This window comes from Nematolebias whitei, chromosome 14, assembly GCF_014905685.2.
Source record: "Nematolebias whitei isolate Nwh7 chromosome 14, NemWhi1, whole genome shotgun sequence".
Lineage (NCBI taxonomy): Eukaryota > Metazoa > Chordata > Actinopteri > Cyprinodontiformes > Rivulidae > Nematolebias > Nematolebias whitei.
In genome coordinates this window covers 41,238,259-41,256,947 of record NC_056511.1, presented here as the reverse complement: position 1 = coordinate 41,256,947, position 18,689 = coordinate 41,238,259, and the positions used below count along the sequence as shown (strand labels likewise).

General features: G+C 42.4%; 1 protein-coding gene across 1 annotated transcript in view; it reads left to right on the top strand.

Annotated features, from left to right (window-relative positions):
* spns3 (spinster homolog 3 (Drosophila)) overlaps positions 1–15,315 on the top strand; it is a 33,060-nt gene extending 17,745 nt beyond the window's left edge. The window contains exons 5-13 of the mRNA XM_037687587.1: positions 3,571–3,722; positions 4,830–4,896; positions 4,986–5,128; positions 5,684–5,836; positions 5,926–6,115; positions 7,848–7,913; positions 8,004–8,102; positions 9,608–9,779; positions 15,025–15,315. Coding sequence (XP_037543515.1) covers positions 3,571–3,722; positions 4,830–4,896; positions 4,986–5,128; positions 5,684–5,836; positions 5,926–6,115; positions 7,848–7,913; positions 8,004–8,102; positions 9,608–9,779; positions 15,025–15,095 — 1,113 coding nt within the window. The 3' untranslated portion in view covers positions 15,096–15,315. The remainder of the gene's footprint in view (positions 1–3,570; positions 3,723–4,829; positions 4,897–4,985; positions 5,129–5,683; positions 5,837–5,925; positions 6,116–7,847; positions 7,914–8,003; positions 8,103–9,607; positions 9,780–15,024) is intronic.
* The last annotated feature ends 3,374 nt before the right edge of the window (positions 15,316–18,689 follow it).

Genomic DNA, 18,689 nt, shown 5'->3' with positions numbered 1-18,689 from the left:
ATAATTTCCCTTTGGGATTAATAAAGTATTTTTGAATTGAATTGAATAGAAAATCGAAGACGGTCTTTGTCGTGTGTATGTGAACTGACCATCCCAGTTATTTGAGGAGACTATGCTTTCTAGTTTTTATACTGCTTAAAGTACAGTTTTCCTCAAATGACTGAGGTGTCTAAAGATTAATCTGTGGTGGCTAAGGCCACCACTGACCTCCCTCTGACTCGGCCACTGTTCCTGGTCATGGATAAAACTGCTCACTACACCCACCAGGATCTGTCACTCTGCATTTCCACCGACAAGCAAAAAAAAAAAAATCACTTCTATTGCTTTACACAATAACTCCTCCCCACTTGAATATCTTGCACCAAAACACTTCCTGTTCAGTTCCAGTCCAGAAAAACACTCATCTCCAAAACTACAAACGTTCACTATTCATATCCATCAGTGATGGGGGACACTGGCATATTGCACGTTTTGTAAATGTTTCCTCTTTGTCAGTTGCGTGTGAAACAGTAGAACTAGTCTTTCCAAATAAACCTAGGGTCAGAGCACAAAGGTCCTTTATGAGCACTGGCACCACTGGGACCTTGACTCTCCACAACGTATCTACTTCCTCTTTCAGCTCTTGGTATTTCTCAGGCTTCTCGTGCACCTTCTTCCTGATGTTGCTTGGGTTTGCTACATCTGTCACCACTGCCTTCTTCTGGAGCTTATTAACCAACACATTGTCCGGATGGTTTGCCATCATCTGTTCTCAGTCGTAATGTAAAAAAAATAAGTAAATTAAATGTGTCTACTTACTGCAATTATTTCTTCTTTAGAAGTTGGGTGTGAGTGGAGCTAGTGTTGTCAGATAAACAACGAAACACCTTGTGAAACTTTTACACACTTGGCTTGTAATATCATTACGACAAACTTACAAAGAGCACTTTTCTTTCATTTCAATACAAATTAGTAAAAATGTTATTACACCAGGAGAATCATATTATCTACATTTAAACCATCTGTAAAAAAAAGCTGAGTCCTTTTTTATATTCCACCGTATTGTTTTTTTACTATTTTTCTTTTGGACCTTGTAAATATTATATTTATTTTTCACTTTTTGATACTTTATTTTGTACACTTATCACACTTATTTCTTGTTTGTTTGTTCTTTGTTTTTAGTGAGTCAGATCGGTTCTTCTCATCCTGAACGTTTCATTGTGTTGACCCCTTGTTAACCTGCATATGACAAATAAACAACATAACATAACATGTGGTCTGTGGTTTTTCATTCAGCCACTAAGCACATGGAATTTATTTTTATCCTTAAGTTACAGTAAAGTGTTCTTAAAATATCTAAACTGTACTACAAAACCACAGGCAGGTTATTGTACAACATTTGAAATACATTAACATTAACACAAATAATGGGAAATGGACTGTACTTGCATAACACCTTTCTATCTAGTCAAGATACTCAAAGCGCTTTACAACACAATGTGTGTCCTCATTTACCCATTCATACAGCACACTACTAGATCTATACAGAGCTAATCTGAACCTAGAGAGACTAATCTGAGCTTTAAGTCAGCCTCCCCACCACCACAGACATCTACACCTCCAGATGCAGGAAGAGGACCACCTGCATCATGAAGGACTCCACTCACCCAGCACACAGACTTTTTGCCCCGCTCCCCTCAGGAAGGAGGTTGAGGAGCATTAAGTGTAGAACCACTAGACTGAGGAACAGCTTCTACCCTGAGGCTGTTAGACTCATGAATCTCTAACCAGAATAATCACTGTAATTACACTTTAATTGGAGATGTGTCACTTTGTCTGTGCTGCTGATCTCTTGCCTTTAAACTGCTGCATTCATACCCATCTGCTCACAACAGACTCATGTTCAGGCTGCTGTTTAATACACCGTTTTATTTTACCGTGCATAACATCATCAAAAGATTCAGAGAATCTGGAACAATCGCTGTGCGTAAGGGTCAAGGCCGTAAAACTCTACTGGATGCTCGTGATCTCCGGGCCCTTAAACGTCACTGCACCTCAAACAGAATGCCACTGTCAAGGAAATAACAGAATGGGCTCGGGAATACTTCCCGAAAGCATTGTCAGTGAACACAATCCACCGTGCCATCCGCCGTTGCCAGCTGAAACTCTACAGTGCAAAGAGGAAGCAATTTCTAAGCAAGCTCCACAAGCTCAGACGTTTGCACTGGGCCAGGGGTCATTTAAAATGGAGTGTGGCAAAATGGAAGACTGTTCTGTGGTCAGATGAGTCACGATTTGAAGTTCTTTATGGAACACTGGGACGCCATGTCATCCGGACCAGAGAGGACAAGGATAGCCCAAGTTGTTATCAACGCTCCGTTCAGAAGCCTGCATCACTGATGGTATGGGGTTGCATGAGCGCTTGCAGCATGGGCAGCTTGCATGTCTGGAAAGGCACCATTAATGCAGAGAACTATGTTCAGGTTCTAGAACAACATATGCTCCCATCTAGACGTCATCTCTTTCAGGGAAGACCCTGCATTTTTCAACACGATAATGCCAGACCACATTCTGCAGCAATCACAACATCATGGCTACGTAGGAGAAGGATCCGGGTACTGAAATGGCCAGCCTGCAGTCCAGATCTTTCACCTATAGAGAACATTTGGCGCATCATAAAGAGGAAGGTGCGACAAAGAAGGCCCAAGACGATTGAACAGTTAGAGGCCTGTATTAGACATGAATGGGAGAGCATTCCTATTTCTAAACTGGAGAAACTGGTCTCCTCTGTCCCCAGACGTCTGTTGAGTGTTGTAAGAAGAAGGGGGGATGCCACACAGTGGTAAAAATGGACTTGTCCCAACTTTTTGGGGATTTGTTGACGCCATGAAATTTGGAAACAACAGATTTTTCCCTTAAAATGATACATTCTCTCAGTTTAAACTTTTGATCTGTGATTTGTGTTCTATTCTGAATAAAATATTAGATGTTGGCACCTCCACAGCAATCACTGTTTGCGCATACGTGGTGACCTTTATGTCAGAAAAGGTTGGTCTCTGATTGGCTAACCTGTGTGTCAATCAAGCAAGGATTTGCTTAGTGAAGATGGTTTGATCGGCTGACGTCTATTGAAATAATAATAATAAAAAAAAAGGTCTGACATCTATTTCGCCATGCGATCTACTGATATTACCTTTGTGATCTACCAGTAGATTGCGATCGCCATATTGGGCACCCCTGGTTTACATGAACCTAAATGTCTGCTGCAGCCAGCGAACAGGGGGAGCTGGCGCCATTGTGGCTTCAGCTTCAGCATTACATCCCCATATCTACTTATCAATATGTGTCAATGCTTTGTACGAAAATTCATCGGCAGAAGCCACCCTAATGATATCTTGTAAGATACATTTATAAGCTCACTACCTCTACTATTTCTTGTAAGAACTGCAAAGTATTTGGTGTAAATGGATAATAGTTTTTTTCTAGTCTACACTTTAAAAAATGGATGTGTGAGGCTGTGAATGGAAGTTTGTGGTATTAGAGACTAAACATTGTTGAAATTCTTCTCTGCCTTTGACGCAATGTGTTCAGCAATTCTGGCTTCTGGTTCTGTTGCGAGCTCTTGTGGGTGTCGGAGAGGCCAGCTACTCCACCGTCGCCCCCACCATCATTGGAGATCTCTTCACCGGAGGTCGGCGAAGCGTCATGATCTGCATCTTCTACATCTTTATACCTGTTGGAAGGTTGGAAACAAACCCCGTCTTTGTTTTGTTTTGTCTGTTTGCCTTTTTTTTAAATCATTATTACTGTAGAATAATCTGGAGAAAAAAAAATTCTGTGGAATAATCCGAGTAATCTGACCAACATGATGCTGTAGTTAGATGTACTTCATTAATCTTAATTCAAAGGAAAGAGTATGCACAAAATGACTCAAATGATGTATTTAAACACAGTAAACAAGAGAGGACATCTACAAATTTATTGAACAAATGCAAACTAAATATGACTCCAGGAAACTCGAGGAACTATATACACATATATGTACCATCAGCTAGCTGTAGCATTTCCTGTTAAACCTGGGCCACTTCCTGCAGGACGATCATAATTGTTTGTGCTGAGATACCAATGGAAACAATAAACTGAAGGCGAAGGTTTATAGAATATTCCATCAAAGTTCAGTCAGATCCTCTGGACGGTTTCTTCTTGTTGAAACGTTTCGTCTTTGTCCAAAAGACTTCATCAGACCGAGGAGCCACAACAAACCCAGTCTTATAAATAGCACCTTCTCATAGTGGATCAACCAGTTTGATGGTGCTCAGATGGTTTCTGGAGTCCGCCCTCTCCCCCGCCAACTCGTTTGAGACCGTCACGGATGACGCGTTTCAGAACATCCTGATTCGTTCTCAATAATCCAGGTAGAAAAACTGGTTGATCCACTATGTGAACGCGCCATTTATAAGACTGAGTATGTTGCAGCTTGTCGGACTGACGAAGTCCTTTGGATGAAAGATGAAACGTTTCAACAAAAAGAACCCATCCAGAGGACCTGACTTCACTTTGTTGGATTTTTACCTGGATTGATTATTGAGCGTGAATCAGGATGTTTTTAGTATATTATTTACATAAACCACCAATAACTTTTTGATAATGATGATTTACAAAGGCTTCTGCCCGCTTCAGTTTTGCCCCTCCCCCCAGCATAATATGCTGATTATGTTTGTTTTGAATGTGCTTTATTGCTCTGTGCAGTGATTACAAACACCACGTCAGCTTTATTCTGCAAGTGTTTTCATATGTTTTGTAAAATAATGGTTCAGCGTGCATTAGTCAACTTTGCTGTGTGTTTTCAGCGGTCTTGGATACATAACCGGAGCAGGGAGTGTGAGTCTTACGGGGGACTGGCACTGGGCTCTCAGGGTAACATCAGATTCATTATCACAGTCCTATGGAGATTGGTTTTATCTGAAGGTAAAAGGATTTTATGGATATTTCTTTCTTGGTCTCAGATCACTCCCATCATGGGTGCAGTGGGACTCATCCTGCTGGTGTTCCTGTGTCCTAACCCGCCTCGAGGTGCTGCAGAAACCAACGGAGACGGCGTCATTGGAAATAGCTCCTACATGGAGGACGTGAAGTATCTGCTGAAAACGTAGGATGTGAAACAAAAACTGGATTTGTTCCACAACCTATAATTATTTATTTATTTACATTTTTTTTTTCGCATTAAATTTTCAACCGGAAACATTTGGACTCTCCAAAAGTTTGATTATTTAGAAAGTAAAAAAACGAGTTGTTACAGTTTTAAATGATCAGCAGGAATGCATAACGCCCGCTGCTTTTCATGACGGATTACCTTCTTATGCTGAGAAATAACAGAGTTGTAGCCATTCTGATCAAACACTGATATTAGATGTGATCTCGTGCAAATTGTGAGATGTTCTGAAAGTTGTGAATGACTCTCAGCTACTACCACACAGAGTTTTAGGTCATTATCTGTCAAATTGATTGTTATAGATATTTTTGTGCTTTTAGCAGTTTCTAAATACGAGATAAATCCTGAAGCTTTTCTGGTGTAATTTTTTTTGCTAAATGAAAGGTTTTGATACGTTTGCAGCGGTGTAATGCTTATGATGAATATTTGAAGTAGTAGTTTGTTTTTTTACACGAGCAGATGATTCTCTGGTCTTCTCTGAATCCTCTGCAGTAAAAGTTACGTTTGGTCGTCACTGGGAGTGACCGCTCTGGCCTTCCTCACCGGAGCCTTGGCTTTCTGGTTGCCCACCTTCTTGACCCGAGCTCACGTCACTCAGGGTCTCCGACCTTCGTGCACCGGAGACACCTGCAACACCACAGACAGGTGCAGCGTGACCTTTGACCTTTATTTGTCTCGTTCTTTTTAAATCTCAGCAGAGCAGAAATTGTGTTGTGTGCTTCGATGCTCCACAGTTTTATCTTTGGTGCTGTGACCGTGGCAACAGGTGTTCTGGGAGGGGCTTTGGGCACCACCATATCCAGACGCTTGGTGGGCAGGTTTCCACACGCGGACCCCCTCATCTGTGCAGTGGGCATGCTGGGATCAGTCCCCTGCCTGTTCGTCATCATTTTTGTGGCATCGTCAAGCATTCCAGCTACTTATGTAAGAAATAAACTCTTTGTGAGCATTTTTATTTGCATTTTCTTTTTGTCCTTTTTGGTTTTTTGGAACAATAATTCCCAAACTTTTCAGGTTCTGACCCACAAAATAACAGCAGCAGATGTTTGCAACCCCAACAAAAAATGACAAGTCTAAAAAGGAGGATGCAGTAATTACACAACCAACCTAAACTGTTGAAGTCCTTTTTAAATAAAATTATGACTGTTGTGGTTTAAAATGCACTTTTAGTATTATGTTTATTAAAATTTATTTCACAACACCTCAGTTGATGTTTCCTGACTCACAGTGGGTTTATGAGCCTAACTTTGGGGACTGTTGTCGTAGAGGACACAGATGGTGATGAATTTTGTCCAAAAAAGAAAAATTAATGGAAACTTTGGGGAAAGAAAATGAAGACTTTGAAGCCCATTCAGTAATTGTGTAAAAATTATAACAGAAAATCAAGAGAAAAAAGTAAAACGTATTTTATTTTACCATCACATTTACTTTAACTTGTGTTCCATTGTAAACTGGAGGAACTCCGAATCTTTGATCACTTTATTCAGTCGACAAACGTGTTTTGACTCACTCTCACATGCAGCCACTTTAACTTTGACCTCTGTATTTATAATTTGACTAAACTAAAGTCTACTTTATGTTTTTAAGGTCACTTGGCTGCCACCTTAAATTGGGATGTCAGTTGTAGAAGAGCATCTAATGATTATTTCTAGATATTTTGCTAACACGAGACTAAATTAACTCCAAATAGTTAATGGCAACATTCAAAGAAATATCTTGTGCAAACATATATATATATATATATATATATGGAGAGAAACACACAGACAGAAAGGCAGGAAAGTATCAAGTGTAAAAAAAAAAACAGTAATAAGATCTAAGATATGAACTAAGAAAAACATTAATTAAAAATGCACTAATAACTTAAAAACAATAAAAAGAATATGCTGAACAGCAGTACAAACATGAGTCTGTGTGAGCAGATGAGTATGAATGAACACATCAACATGAAACAGATCAGCAGCAACATGAAGCAGATCAGCAGCAACATGATGTGATTTTTCACAGTGATTATTCTGGTTAGAGATTCATGAGTCTAACAGCCTCAGGGTAGAAGCTGTTCCTCAGTCTTATGGTTCTACACCTAATGCTCCACAACCTCCTTCCTGAGGAGAGCGGGGCAAAAAGTGTGTGTGCTGGGTGAGCGTGGTCCTTCATGATGCAGGTGGCCCTCTTCCTGCATTTGAAGGTGTAGATGTCTGTGATGGTGGAGAGGCTGACTCCAACAGACTTCTGTGCACCTTTCACCACTCTCTGCAAAGCTTTTCTTTCAGATGTGGCTTGGTACAAAGTTATTTTCAGTTGTTCAGTGTTATTTATCAAGAGTTCACTAATCTGACAGCTTGTGGATAATAGCTGTCCTTTAGTCTTTTTGTACACGATGACAGACTCCTGTATCGTCTGCCTGAGGGTAGTAGATGGAAGAGTCCTTGTGCTGGGTGGGTGTGGTCCTTAATGATGCTGCATGCTTTACGCTGACATCGACTGTGGTAGATGTCCTGCAGTGTATTGGTTAATTAATCGTTGATGAGCCAAAACATGAAGTAACTTGGGTTCATACTGTCGTCATTAAAATAAAATCACGTATTTTCTGCCTTTTAATGGTTTTACCTTTGCATGTCATCACCTGATGTCTCTGATGTCCGTCTTGTTTCAGGTGTTTATTTTCCTGGGTGAGTTGTTGCTCTCGCTGAACTGGGCTGTCCTGGCTGATATACTGCTGGTGAGTCTGAAGCTTTTAAAGACAACAGTTCGAATTGGTCTGCTGAACGCTGGTGTCAGCTGGTTGTTCTGTTTGAACGTTTTCTTTCAGTATGTTGTTGTGCCAACAAGAAGGGCAACAGCAGAGGCTCTGCAGATCACCATCGGTCATCTCCTGGGAGATGCTGGAAGTCCTTACCTGTTAGGAGTGGTGAGATACACTCTTTTCTTTTAGCTGTTTTTCAGTCCTGCACGCTTTAATGAAGCAGTATTTTCTTTTACAACTCTAATTCTGACAAATGGGGACAATGTATAAAATATAATCAGAATGCAAGGATTTGCATATTTCATAAACCCATATCTTATTCATTGTGGAATATAGTAAACATGTCAAAATAAATTAGACCATTGTATGAAAAAATGTATTTTTAAATTTTTTTGGCTGCAACAAATTAAAATAAAAAGGGGAACGTGTTTTCACGCTTCTTTTAACAACAGTCTGTAAACATGAGGAGAGCAGCTGCTGGAGTTTTTAAAGAGATGTTGTCCCATAAATGTCTGATGGAGGATTCTAGTTGTTCCTGGGTGTTTGCTAGACTTTTCGTCTTACGATGCGTCAAATGTTTTCAGTTGGTGAGAGGTCTGCAGTCCAGAGACCAGTCCAGCACCTGAACTCTTCTTCTATGAAGCCGTGCTGTTGGATGGAAGTTCTCTTGATGAAACGTGCAGGATCTTTTCTGAAAGGGATTTTGTCTGGATGGGAGCACATGGTGTTCATTTGCTTTTCTGCATTTCCAGATGTCCCAGCTGCCCATACCGAAGGCACTAAAGACGCCCGTACCATCAGAGCAGCAGGCGTCTGAACCGTGCGCTGTTAACAGACTCACTGTAGTACAAAGGACATGGCGGCAGTGGTTTTAATAAAAACTTAAATTTGTTGTACAACTGACCGCTGCATTTTTCCATTTTGTCTCAGTTCATTTTAATTGTTTAGTTGCTCTTGGGTAAAATGAGGTGTAAGGCCGCAGTAAGCTGACTGCAGCAGGAGAGCCAGTTTCTTCATTGTTTGAAAGAGCTTTAACCTGCATTTACAGACAATGACTTGTGGAAGAGTCCCTGAGTTCAGGGTGAGACCCAGAACAGAATCGGACCTGTTTTTAATGCAGCGGCTCCAGAGCGCCCCGAGATCACGAGCGTCCAATACTGACCTTCAGCCTCGTCCTTTGAGCTCAGAGCTTTCTACAGATTGTGGAAATCCTTTGTTGATATGATGATCGAATGTGTAATCTTCTCCGTTTTCTTTTGAGGAACTTTATGCTGAAATGTTCCACTAATTTTAGACAGATTTTTGTTTACAGACCGGTGAACCTCTGCCCATCTTTACTTCTGAGAGATTCAGCCTCTTTTTTTTACCCAGTCCTTTCACAGATGACCTCATTTGTTGCAAAATGTCTCTCCAGCTGTTTCTTAGTCATACTGATGTTTGTATCATGTGGCTCCTGTCCCAGCTGTTTAAAGGTCTGCTGCTGCCAGCAAATTTAAAACATTTTTTTTACTTTTACCCAAAACTAAAAAAGTTTCATTAGGAATAAAATGGGTTTGTGAGATTTGCAAGTCATTGCATTCTGTTTTTATTTACATTTGACACAACAGCACTGGTTTTATTTGATATATTAAGGTTCAGTTTATAAGACTGTCTTTACATGTGCACTGTAGATCTCGGATGCTATACGCTCATCTAAACCTGAAACCCACGACTGGAGCTTCCACAGTTTGAAGTACAGCCTGATTCTCTGCCCGTTCGTCGGGGTCCTGGGTGGAGTGTTTTTCCTCATCACCACCCTCTATGTCACTGAAGACAGGAAGGCAGTCCAGCGACTGGTCGAAGGTACCAACCCCAAAATCTCTTTATTTTTGTGTGAAAGGCCCAGTAGAGTCTGAGTCCTTACTGCTGTGAATGTCACATGCTGGAGAGCCTCTGCCGTCCTGAACAACGCTCCTTTGTTTAGGTCAGTCAATACAGACAGCACAAATTCCTCCCAGCTGCTCGGATGCACCAGAAACACAGCAGCTGTTTGGGTTTCTGTGGAAGATGTTCCAGGTTCATGTGCACAAAACATACAGCTTTGTGCAAAACATTTAATCACCTACTGCTGAAACTGTAACTGTTTGTCCAAATATCTCATGAACCCCTGGACAGGTTTTTAAGTTTCTTAGAAAGAAATAATTTATTGTACATCTACATTACCTTTAGGAGTCGACCCCATTTAACCCGTCAATCAATCAATCATCATTTACAGCCCTTTACAACAAGTTCTCCGCAATACAAAGGTTAAAGGAATCAATAAAAACAATACAGAAATGTCAGCGAGCCACTAGGTAAGTAAGTAAGTGCTGTGTGTTGTGTTTCTATACATTGATGAAATTATGGTTCTCTGCATTTAACCCATCACACCTGGGATACACCCAGGTGGAGCAGTGGGCAGCGATGTAAGCACCCGGGGAGCAGTTAGAGATTAGGTGTCTTGCTCAGAGACGCCACGACATGTGGACATGGCGGGGAGCCAAACTGCAACTTTCTGGTCCCAAGTCAGCCGTCCTACCTCTACACCATCTCGGCCTCCTAGGCATTAAAAGCCCATCTGAATAAAAAGATTTCTAAGATTAGATTTTAAAAGGCCCAGATCAGTGGTGGCACGCCAGTCCTCAGGTTGTTGGTTGCACAGTCTGGGTGCACCGACTGAAAAGGTCCGGTCACCCCCAACAGTTGCATTTTGACTTTGGGACAGACAGTAAAATCAGAATCAGCTTTACTGTCATTGCACCGAAGCACAATGAAATTACATTTCAGTACAGCCTGTCAGAGTAAAACATAAACAAACAGACATGGGGGGGATGGAGGTGTCCGAGGCCGCGGCACCATGGGAGGTGCAGCATTTTTTTTGTTCAGATAGGAAAAGAGAAACACGGGGGAAGGGTAGGTATAAAAACCAATCATACAGGTATATCACACCATCTAGGACACAGTGTGAAAGTTGCACAACAAAAGACCACAGCATAGAAACAGCAACACACTGATGACATACAGGTATATGCATGAAGAGGCTGACGAAGGCGGTGCGTTTATCCGTGGCCACTGCCAGATAGTCCTTATAGTCCCAATAAGATGGTGCAGTGTCTATCAGGCGGCTCAGCTCTGATACAGGTCCACAGATTTCCTTGAGAAGGGATTTAAGATGTTAATCTTAAGATTCTCTCATACTCACGATTAGCTCCTATATTAGCTAAATAAGGTGTGAGACCGTTAAGGGTTTTAAACGTGAACAATAAAAGTTTTAAATCAACTCTAAAATAGACTGAAAGCCAGTGGAGAGAAAATATACTGATGTGATTTAAGATGGCTGCCACCAGGCGAATCAGCCTTAGTAAACACAGAAACAGCTAGAACTTGGTCAAGTTTATTGAAATTGAGCTAAAATTTTGTATCATACTAGCTAAAGCTCATCTGCAGTGCGAGTACGAAGTGAACAGATTGTCCAAGATCTTTTTATATTGTGAGCTTTATCATAATGTTGTTTATAAGATTTGATCTAAATGGTTTTATCTCTTTCTTTTCTGAACATACTGACTTTAGTTGAATCCTCTGGTCTGAAAGGCTGTGTGTGTCTTCAAGGAATGCCAAGTATTTTCTTTGAATTGTGCTTTTAAGGAAGCTGCCATGTTTATTTTTTAATTTGTCTGAAACAACACTCCCTCTGACAGTCTAAAAAAAATTGTCCCTCTGCTGCTTGTCTACTAATTGTCTCTCCAGTCCTTTTTTCAGAGTTGCTATTTTCAGAGATATTTTGCTTATACAGCCAAAAAACGTTGATTACGTACTGAACCCCAGATTCTATGAGTATAGGCGCAGCCCTTTAAGGCTATTGCTAGTGGGTTTATCCCTTTGCGCACAGCACTGAAAACTTTAGTCCACTCCCACCTGCTGTGTGGGCCTCACCCCCGGTCCGTATAAATTACGGTGAGTACAGAATTTTTTTCCAAGTTTATAGAAACCCCAGGTTTAGCAGGTGTAACACAAGCGTTTTGGTCTGTGCGACAGCTTTCTAACTGGACCGAGCTAATAAGAGCAGATCGTCCAGATAAAAAGTATTCTCATTCCTGCCATGTGTAACGACTGCAGAGCCGTCTCCACGCATTTCGAGAACGTGCGTAGGGTGTTTCAAAATGATGGAAATGTGAAAATATGCGCTCTTCAGATCTATGGAGGTGAAAACCAGTCGTTCTGGTGAAGTTCTCCAGCAGCTGTTTGTCAGCATGTGGAATTGTCTCCCCATGATCGAATTGCTGAACATGAACAGGTCGAGAATGGGTCTCATCCTTCCTTTTTTTTTTTTATCAGAACCAGGAAGTAGTGGGAGGAAAAAAAACGTATTTTCCTCTCGGTTGGGAACTCTGGAAATCACGTTTTTCATCAGAAATTACTGAACGTCTAACTTGAGAGACGAGCTCTGTTCTGGAAAAGACAGAACCGTCTCTATAATCCTTCTGAACGGTGGGGGTTGAGCTGCGAACTGCAGCTTGTAACCCCTGCTGATCAGACGGTCCGTCCATCTGTCCAGGGAACACACTCACTGCCACTCTAAGTAACGCTCGGAGAGCGGGCATGCATTTTGTGTTGTCATGTTTCTCATGAACGTCAACCAGACTAAAAAATCCTTACTGCCATCACTCGCTCCGGAGATTCTCTGTGGGGAACCCAAGGGGGGCTCCAACAGAAAAAAGGGCTGTATGTGTGCCTCTGTACTGGGCCCAGGCTGCGGTCTCGCATAGAGCTGAAGTGAGCCGGCGCGCACTGAGAGGGGGCGTGAGCACTTTCTGAGTGAGACGCCGTTTTGGTGGAGGCTGCAGCCGTCGTGGAGAAACACGTTTACTCCCGCTGCACGGTGAGTGGGCAGAAAACAGCAGAAATTAAAAATGGGCTCTGGCTGAAAAACGAGGGATTTTACCGGATTCGGTCTGCTGAAAAAAAACATAATTTAGCTGACGTGGCAGACTATTGTTTGTGATATTTACTGAACTGTGGTGCCATTTAAAACACTGTTTAGAGGTTACTGCCTCGTTCTGTGTAGGGAATGTGCGAAGAGAGGCAGCTGAGAGATAAGCTGATCTGACAGTCTCAGATGAAAACTTTACTTTCAGAGGTGTTTCTGTTTTATATCCAAACATACATCATCAAAAACACACACATTCCCCTCAAGGATCTGTTACCTGGTGGAGGGGGCCGGCAGAGGAGCGGGGCGTGAAGTCGCTGCCACAGCTGTGGAGCGCCTCTGGTGCTGTTGCTGGCCAAGGTGGTCCCTCTAGCGGCTGGAGGGGCGGGAGGAGGACTGTGACGTCACCAGATGGTGTACAGTCTCTGAGACCTCCTCAGACCTCTGCGATTTTTCAAGGATGGTCCTGAAGTTGGCCCCAAACAGCACCTCTGGGGTGATGGGGCCCTCCAGCAGGTCTTTCTGCAGCCTCTCGGACAAGGATGGCGAGAGATGGAGCCAGGTGGTCCTCTGGATCATGGTCATCCGGCAGCGATGCGGGACAGGCAGACCTCAAAGGTGGCGCACATGTTTAAGATGACGTCAGTGGCTTTACAGAGAGAGCTCTTTGTCTCCTCCAGCAGTATCTGCTTCCTCCAGCCTCATAGAGATGCTGAAGGCCAGCAGAGCGATGTTGTTGTTTGCCGCGAACCGCCTGGAATGTGAACTGGTGAGCTCGGTTGGAGAGCTTTGTCACCCTCTGGTCATGCTTTCCTGGAGGGATAGGTTGCTGGTCCATCCTGGAAGCTTTTGCCCCAAGCGCCTCCACCAGGCTTGGCTCCAGGGGTGAGAACCGAGGGGAAAAAAGATCGATTGGTAAAAACCCTCCACTCTGGAGATGGAGGCGAAGGTGGAGACGGATGTCTTCAGCTTGCCGGGCCCAGCTGCAGCCTCGTTCCAATGTGACGTTACAGCTGGACAGCGAGGCCAGATGTGATCAGGGCGATGAGCCGGGGTGAAGCCAAACCTTCCCGTCAGATCATCCAATCAGGGCAGAGGGAGGCGAGGGACGGAAAGTCCCTTGTGTTAGCAGCCTCCTGGATTTTGCCGGGCAACTCTGAGAGGAGGGCGCCGATGGTTGGGAGCGGTGTGGTCACCGACGTGGGAAGACCCAAGGTGGCTGAGCATCCGCTCGGCCGCTCGTATTCTGTCACTACGCTCTCCAGGAGGGAAGGGGCAGCGAGGTTGTTTCCATCATTACCTTTCTCGGAGGAATCATCCGATTCACTGCGTGACTCTGCGTCAAAGAAAGGCGGTGGCGTAGTCCAGTGAGTACCAGCCCTCAACGGAAAAAAAGACTCAGCGGAGCTGCTGCTAACATCACCTTTTTCGAGGGAACCATCCGATTCACCGTGAGGAAAAAAACATTAGAAAAGGCAATGGCGTCACCCAGCAGGTAGCGGCCCTCCACGGAAAAGCACTCCTCGGCGCTTACCTTGAACAAGGCTGCTCGTCTCTGCTTCTCCTCGGGGAGGAAGAGCTCACCGGGACGGCAGGAGGTTGGCATGGCGGAGACCCAGGCATCCTTGGTAAAGGTTGTGCCGGTCAAAGCTGGACAACTTTTCCTTCTTCGTTCTTCTGACAGTGCTAGCTAGCTGGCTGAAGAAATGTACCATATTTGTTTGAAGCAATAGTGATAGCCTTAAAGGGCGAAGCCTATACGAAATAGAACACACCTGTGTATACAGACGCACACACAGACGCACACACAAAAAAACATGATCACCCTTTTGCTTTCAGTGACAAAGAATAATAGAACTGAAAATGCTTCAGAAAGCTATTGTTCGGTGTGTGTGTGTTTTTGTTTAAGGTTACCTTGTAGGGACCAATGTTACAAAAAAAAATGCATTGTTGGAGCAAACTGCTCTTTATGGGGACCAAAGCCAGGTCCCCATAGGAGAAGTCTTACTGGGGTGTTAGATTTAGGGTAAGGGTCAGGGTTAGGCTATAGAATGAATGGAAGTCAATGCAAAGTCTCCAAAAAGTACGTTTACAAGAACGTGTGTGTGTGTAACTGTTTATTTGTGTTTTGTGCTTTTCCAGGGGATCTGCAGCCGCAGCAGGCCCCCACACCTGACTCCTCCGTGGAAATGAGCAACAAGACAATAGAGTAAACTGGAGTGAAGAACTGGTTTGTGATTTCTCCTCCAGAAGCCTGTATTCATGTAGTTATCTTCCACCAGACTTTGTTTAAAGATCCATTCTGACTGGGTCACATGTTCAGTGATGAAACCGTCTTTTATCTCATCCAGAGGGGCAGCTCTTGCTCTCAGGTTCTTCTCCAGCATGTGCACGACACGACACCAGCACTTTGGAAATGAAAATAATTCATCCTCAGACACGCTTATTTTACTTTCATTCACTTTAACTCACAATCTGTTTTCCTTCGCAACAATATCTCAGCGTTTAAAGTGGTTATGTCGAAATGATGACTTCCATCTTAGTGGCACTGTGGAGAGTACTTGAAAAGTTAGTTTTTTTTTTTCTGTAAATACTGTGTTTTCATGTGTTAATACATTTACTAGTCAAGGGGTTGCAATAGCTCAGTGGTCAGTGTCATGGTTTTGTAGTCCTGAGGCCGCAGGTTTGAGCCCAGCTTGCGTCAGAAAGGGCAAGAAAACAAATCTTTCATACGAGATCGCTCACTATGGCAACCCATGAAGGACAAACAACAGCAATAAATGTACAAATAAAATGTTTTGTCAATCTTTTGAACAGCTTGAGTGTTTTCATTTCTTATGTTCTACACATCTGATTATAAAATAATAATTATTATTTTCTTTATGTCCAAACAAAACCGAGATTTCTAATTAAAAACTAAAGCGCTAAATCTAAAACAAACAAACATTTTTTGTTAGTATAAATAATACAACAAAACCAGTGGACAGACGAGCACTGTCGTTGTTTATTTGACTAAAGAGAAGACAAAATGTGTAAAGAATTCAACTCTTCCAGCGATGTGAGGTGAGAAGCAGCAGACGGAGGAGACGAGGGCGGTCACCACTGCAGCATCTGTCATCCAGAGCAGCTCGACCACCTGCAGCTCTGTGGTTGATGAAAGCAGCTCTATGAGCAGAGATCGTTCCACCACCGCTTCCATCCCTGCAGGACATCGATGGAGTCGACCCAAGTCAAGATGGCTGCCACAGCTTTAACTAACACAAAAATGGCTACGACTACTGATTACTTTGAGATATTCTGCTAACAGTACGTGCACGTGTCATGTGGTTCATGTGATGCTCTGATCCAGGATGAGAATGTTTCGTAGAGCAATGATCAAGTTTTCTTTCTTGGGAAATCCCTGCCTATTAGACATGTACTAGTATAAATACTGCAGTATTACTTTCTCTGGACTGTAGGAAACATAAAACGCTAAGTATTTTAACGTAAAGTTCTATGTTTGGGACAGTTGTCACAAATTATTTTATTTTATTTTAATGCTCACGTGGACAGGTTGTGCTCCACTTTTTAACATTTCCTGTTGGAATAAGAAGACGGTGGCTCAGTTGGTAGAGTTGTTGCCTCTCAGACGGTCGCTGGATCAAATCCTGGCCGGGAACCTTTCAGTGTGGAGTTTGCATGTTCTCTCCGTGCATGCGTGGTTTTCTCCAGATACTCCAGTTTCCTCCCACAAACCAAAAACATGCATGTTAGACTGACTGGTAACTAAATTGTACCTAGAGTGAATGGTTGTTTGTCTCTGTGTCCTTGTGATGGACTGGAGACCTGTCCAGGGTGTTCTCCGTCTCCCACACTGTGACCTCCGCAACAAAGAAGGAAAGGAAGAAGTGGGTAAAGATAATTGATGGATGGATGAAACTTTGAGATGCTGATGGGTCCTCATAAGGTTTTGCTCCACGTTTGTCCACTAGGTGCCACAGTTGCATCACAGTGGACATAAGACTTCCTGTTTCCCCACATTAGTAAAGAATGGATGTTATTCAGAAAAAATGCCAGATCTCCGTCAGAGTAGTTTGCCCAACATGCCAGTTTTTCATGTGTCTGTTAAAGATTTTAAAATGTCTGCTCAGTCATGTAAAGTCAACCTGTTGGTGACTCGTTTGAACTTTACTGTGAAGTTTGAGTCATAAAGCTCCAAAGATGGCAGTTTTTTTTTATTTCTTTTCATTTTTGTCAAAGAATAATTACAACTCACAGGGCTCTCCTCCTTTGTCTGTACGATGCAGTACCACTACCAAAAGTCCAAACCATTAACACATAATTAGAGCCAGAAGATGAATCCTAAAAAAACTACCTCCCTCTAGGCCGCAGTAAAAACTTTAAATCTCCGCCCTCAATGCAAACTAATGAAGCTTTTTATATTTTTTAATGACAGATTTTATATATTGTATTTTTCATTGTATAAGTCGCACCTTTTTGCATAAATTTGCAAGTCCTGTGACTTGTGTATACACCGAAGCAACTAAAATACCCCCCCATTTATAACCCAATCTGACTGTCATTCATTCTGACATGGAAAATATTGAACACTACCATTTTCAGCCGCTAGAGGGCCCTCGAGCTGTATGGCAAGCCAAGTGTCTCATTAATAGGTAAAAGTGGCTATTAATGAGACACTTGGCTTGCCATACAAGCCACCTTCGTCTCTCTCCAGAACTCCTGGAGGAAACATCAGATCATCTGCATTTCACTGCACCGCCCAGGAGAAATGCAGCTGATTTGATAATTAAAGTGCATTTATGAATGAAAAGTTCAACTGAGGCACACCTTTATTATAATGTCGAGCAAACAAATAATTGTTTTTAAGTGTTAATCTTATTAAATTCTTGTTAAAATCCTCCCGTGCGCGCTCCCACGGCTGCCATTTGGCAGCCAATCGATTTTTGACACAACACCGACCCACATTTCCGGTTTGTCAGCGGTGATACATGCAACTTATGTGGCAAAACGACTTATTTTTATGTTTTTTTTCCCACTTTATTAGACATTTTTTAAGTGATGCAACTCATACGGTGGTGCGACATGTAGAACAGAAAGTACGGTAGTTTGTTTAGGTGATTACTTTTATTATTGTTTTTTATTTTTGCTGATTCTTGTAGCTGTTACCTTGCTACTTACTGTATGTTCATGTAGGTATTTTAAAAATATATTTATTTTAATAGTAACGTGAGGCTCTTAAAAGTATATTACATTGTGACTGACAGTGTGACGGCCTTTTAATGAGTTAGAAGGGTGTGTCGTAGAAGTTCAGGATCAATTTAATGTAGTTTATTTATAGCACCAAGTCACAACAAAGTTGTCTCAGGGCACAGAACAAAAACACTCACATACATATAAAAGTCAATTAGTAAAAGTTATCTGTCTAAGGAAGGAAGTCAAGATCAAGGGTACAGCACCACGTTTCCTGTCTGAAGACACAACATGGCAACATCCCCCACCCACACCACCACCCCAAAACATAAATTTTGGCTTCCGTTTTGGACAAAGGAAGTTAATTATTTCTCTTTGTTCATGTCAGTGCTCATAATCCACTGTTATCAGTCGAACTGCACTGTTTGATTTAGGCATTGTCCTGCAAGAGCTGGCGAATATTGAAAAACGGGATGGAAATGGAAAACTAGCGTCAGTGCTTGAACATTGGCCCTCAATAATATGAACTTCATTTAAACTCTTGCAACTCAGTCTAAAAGTCATGTCCACTTTAGCGATATAGGCAGCAAATAAAACAGTTTAGTCTGGATAAATTA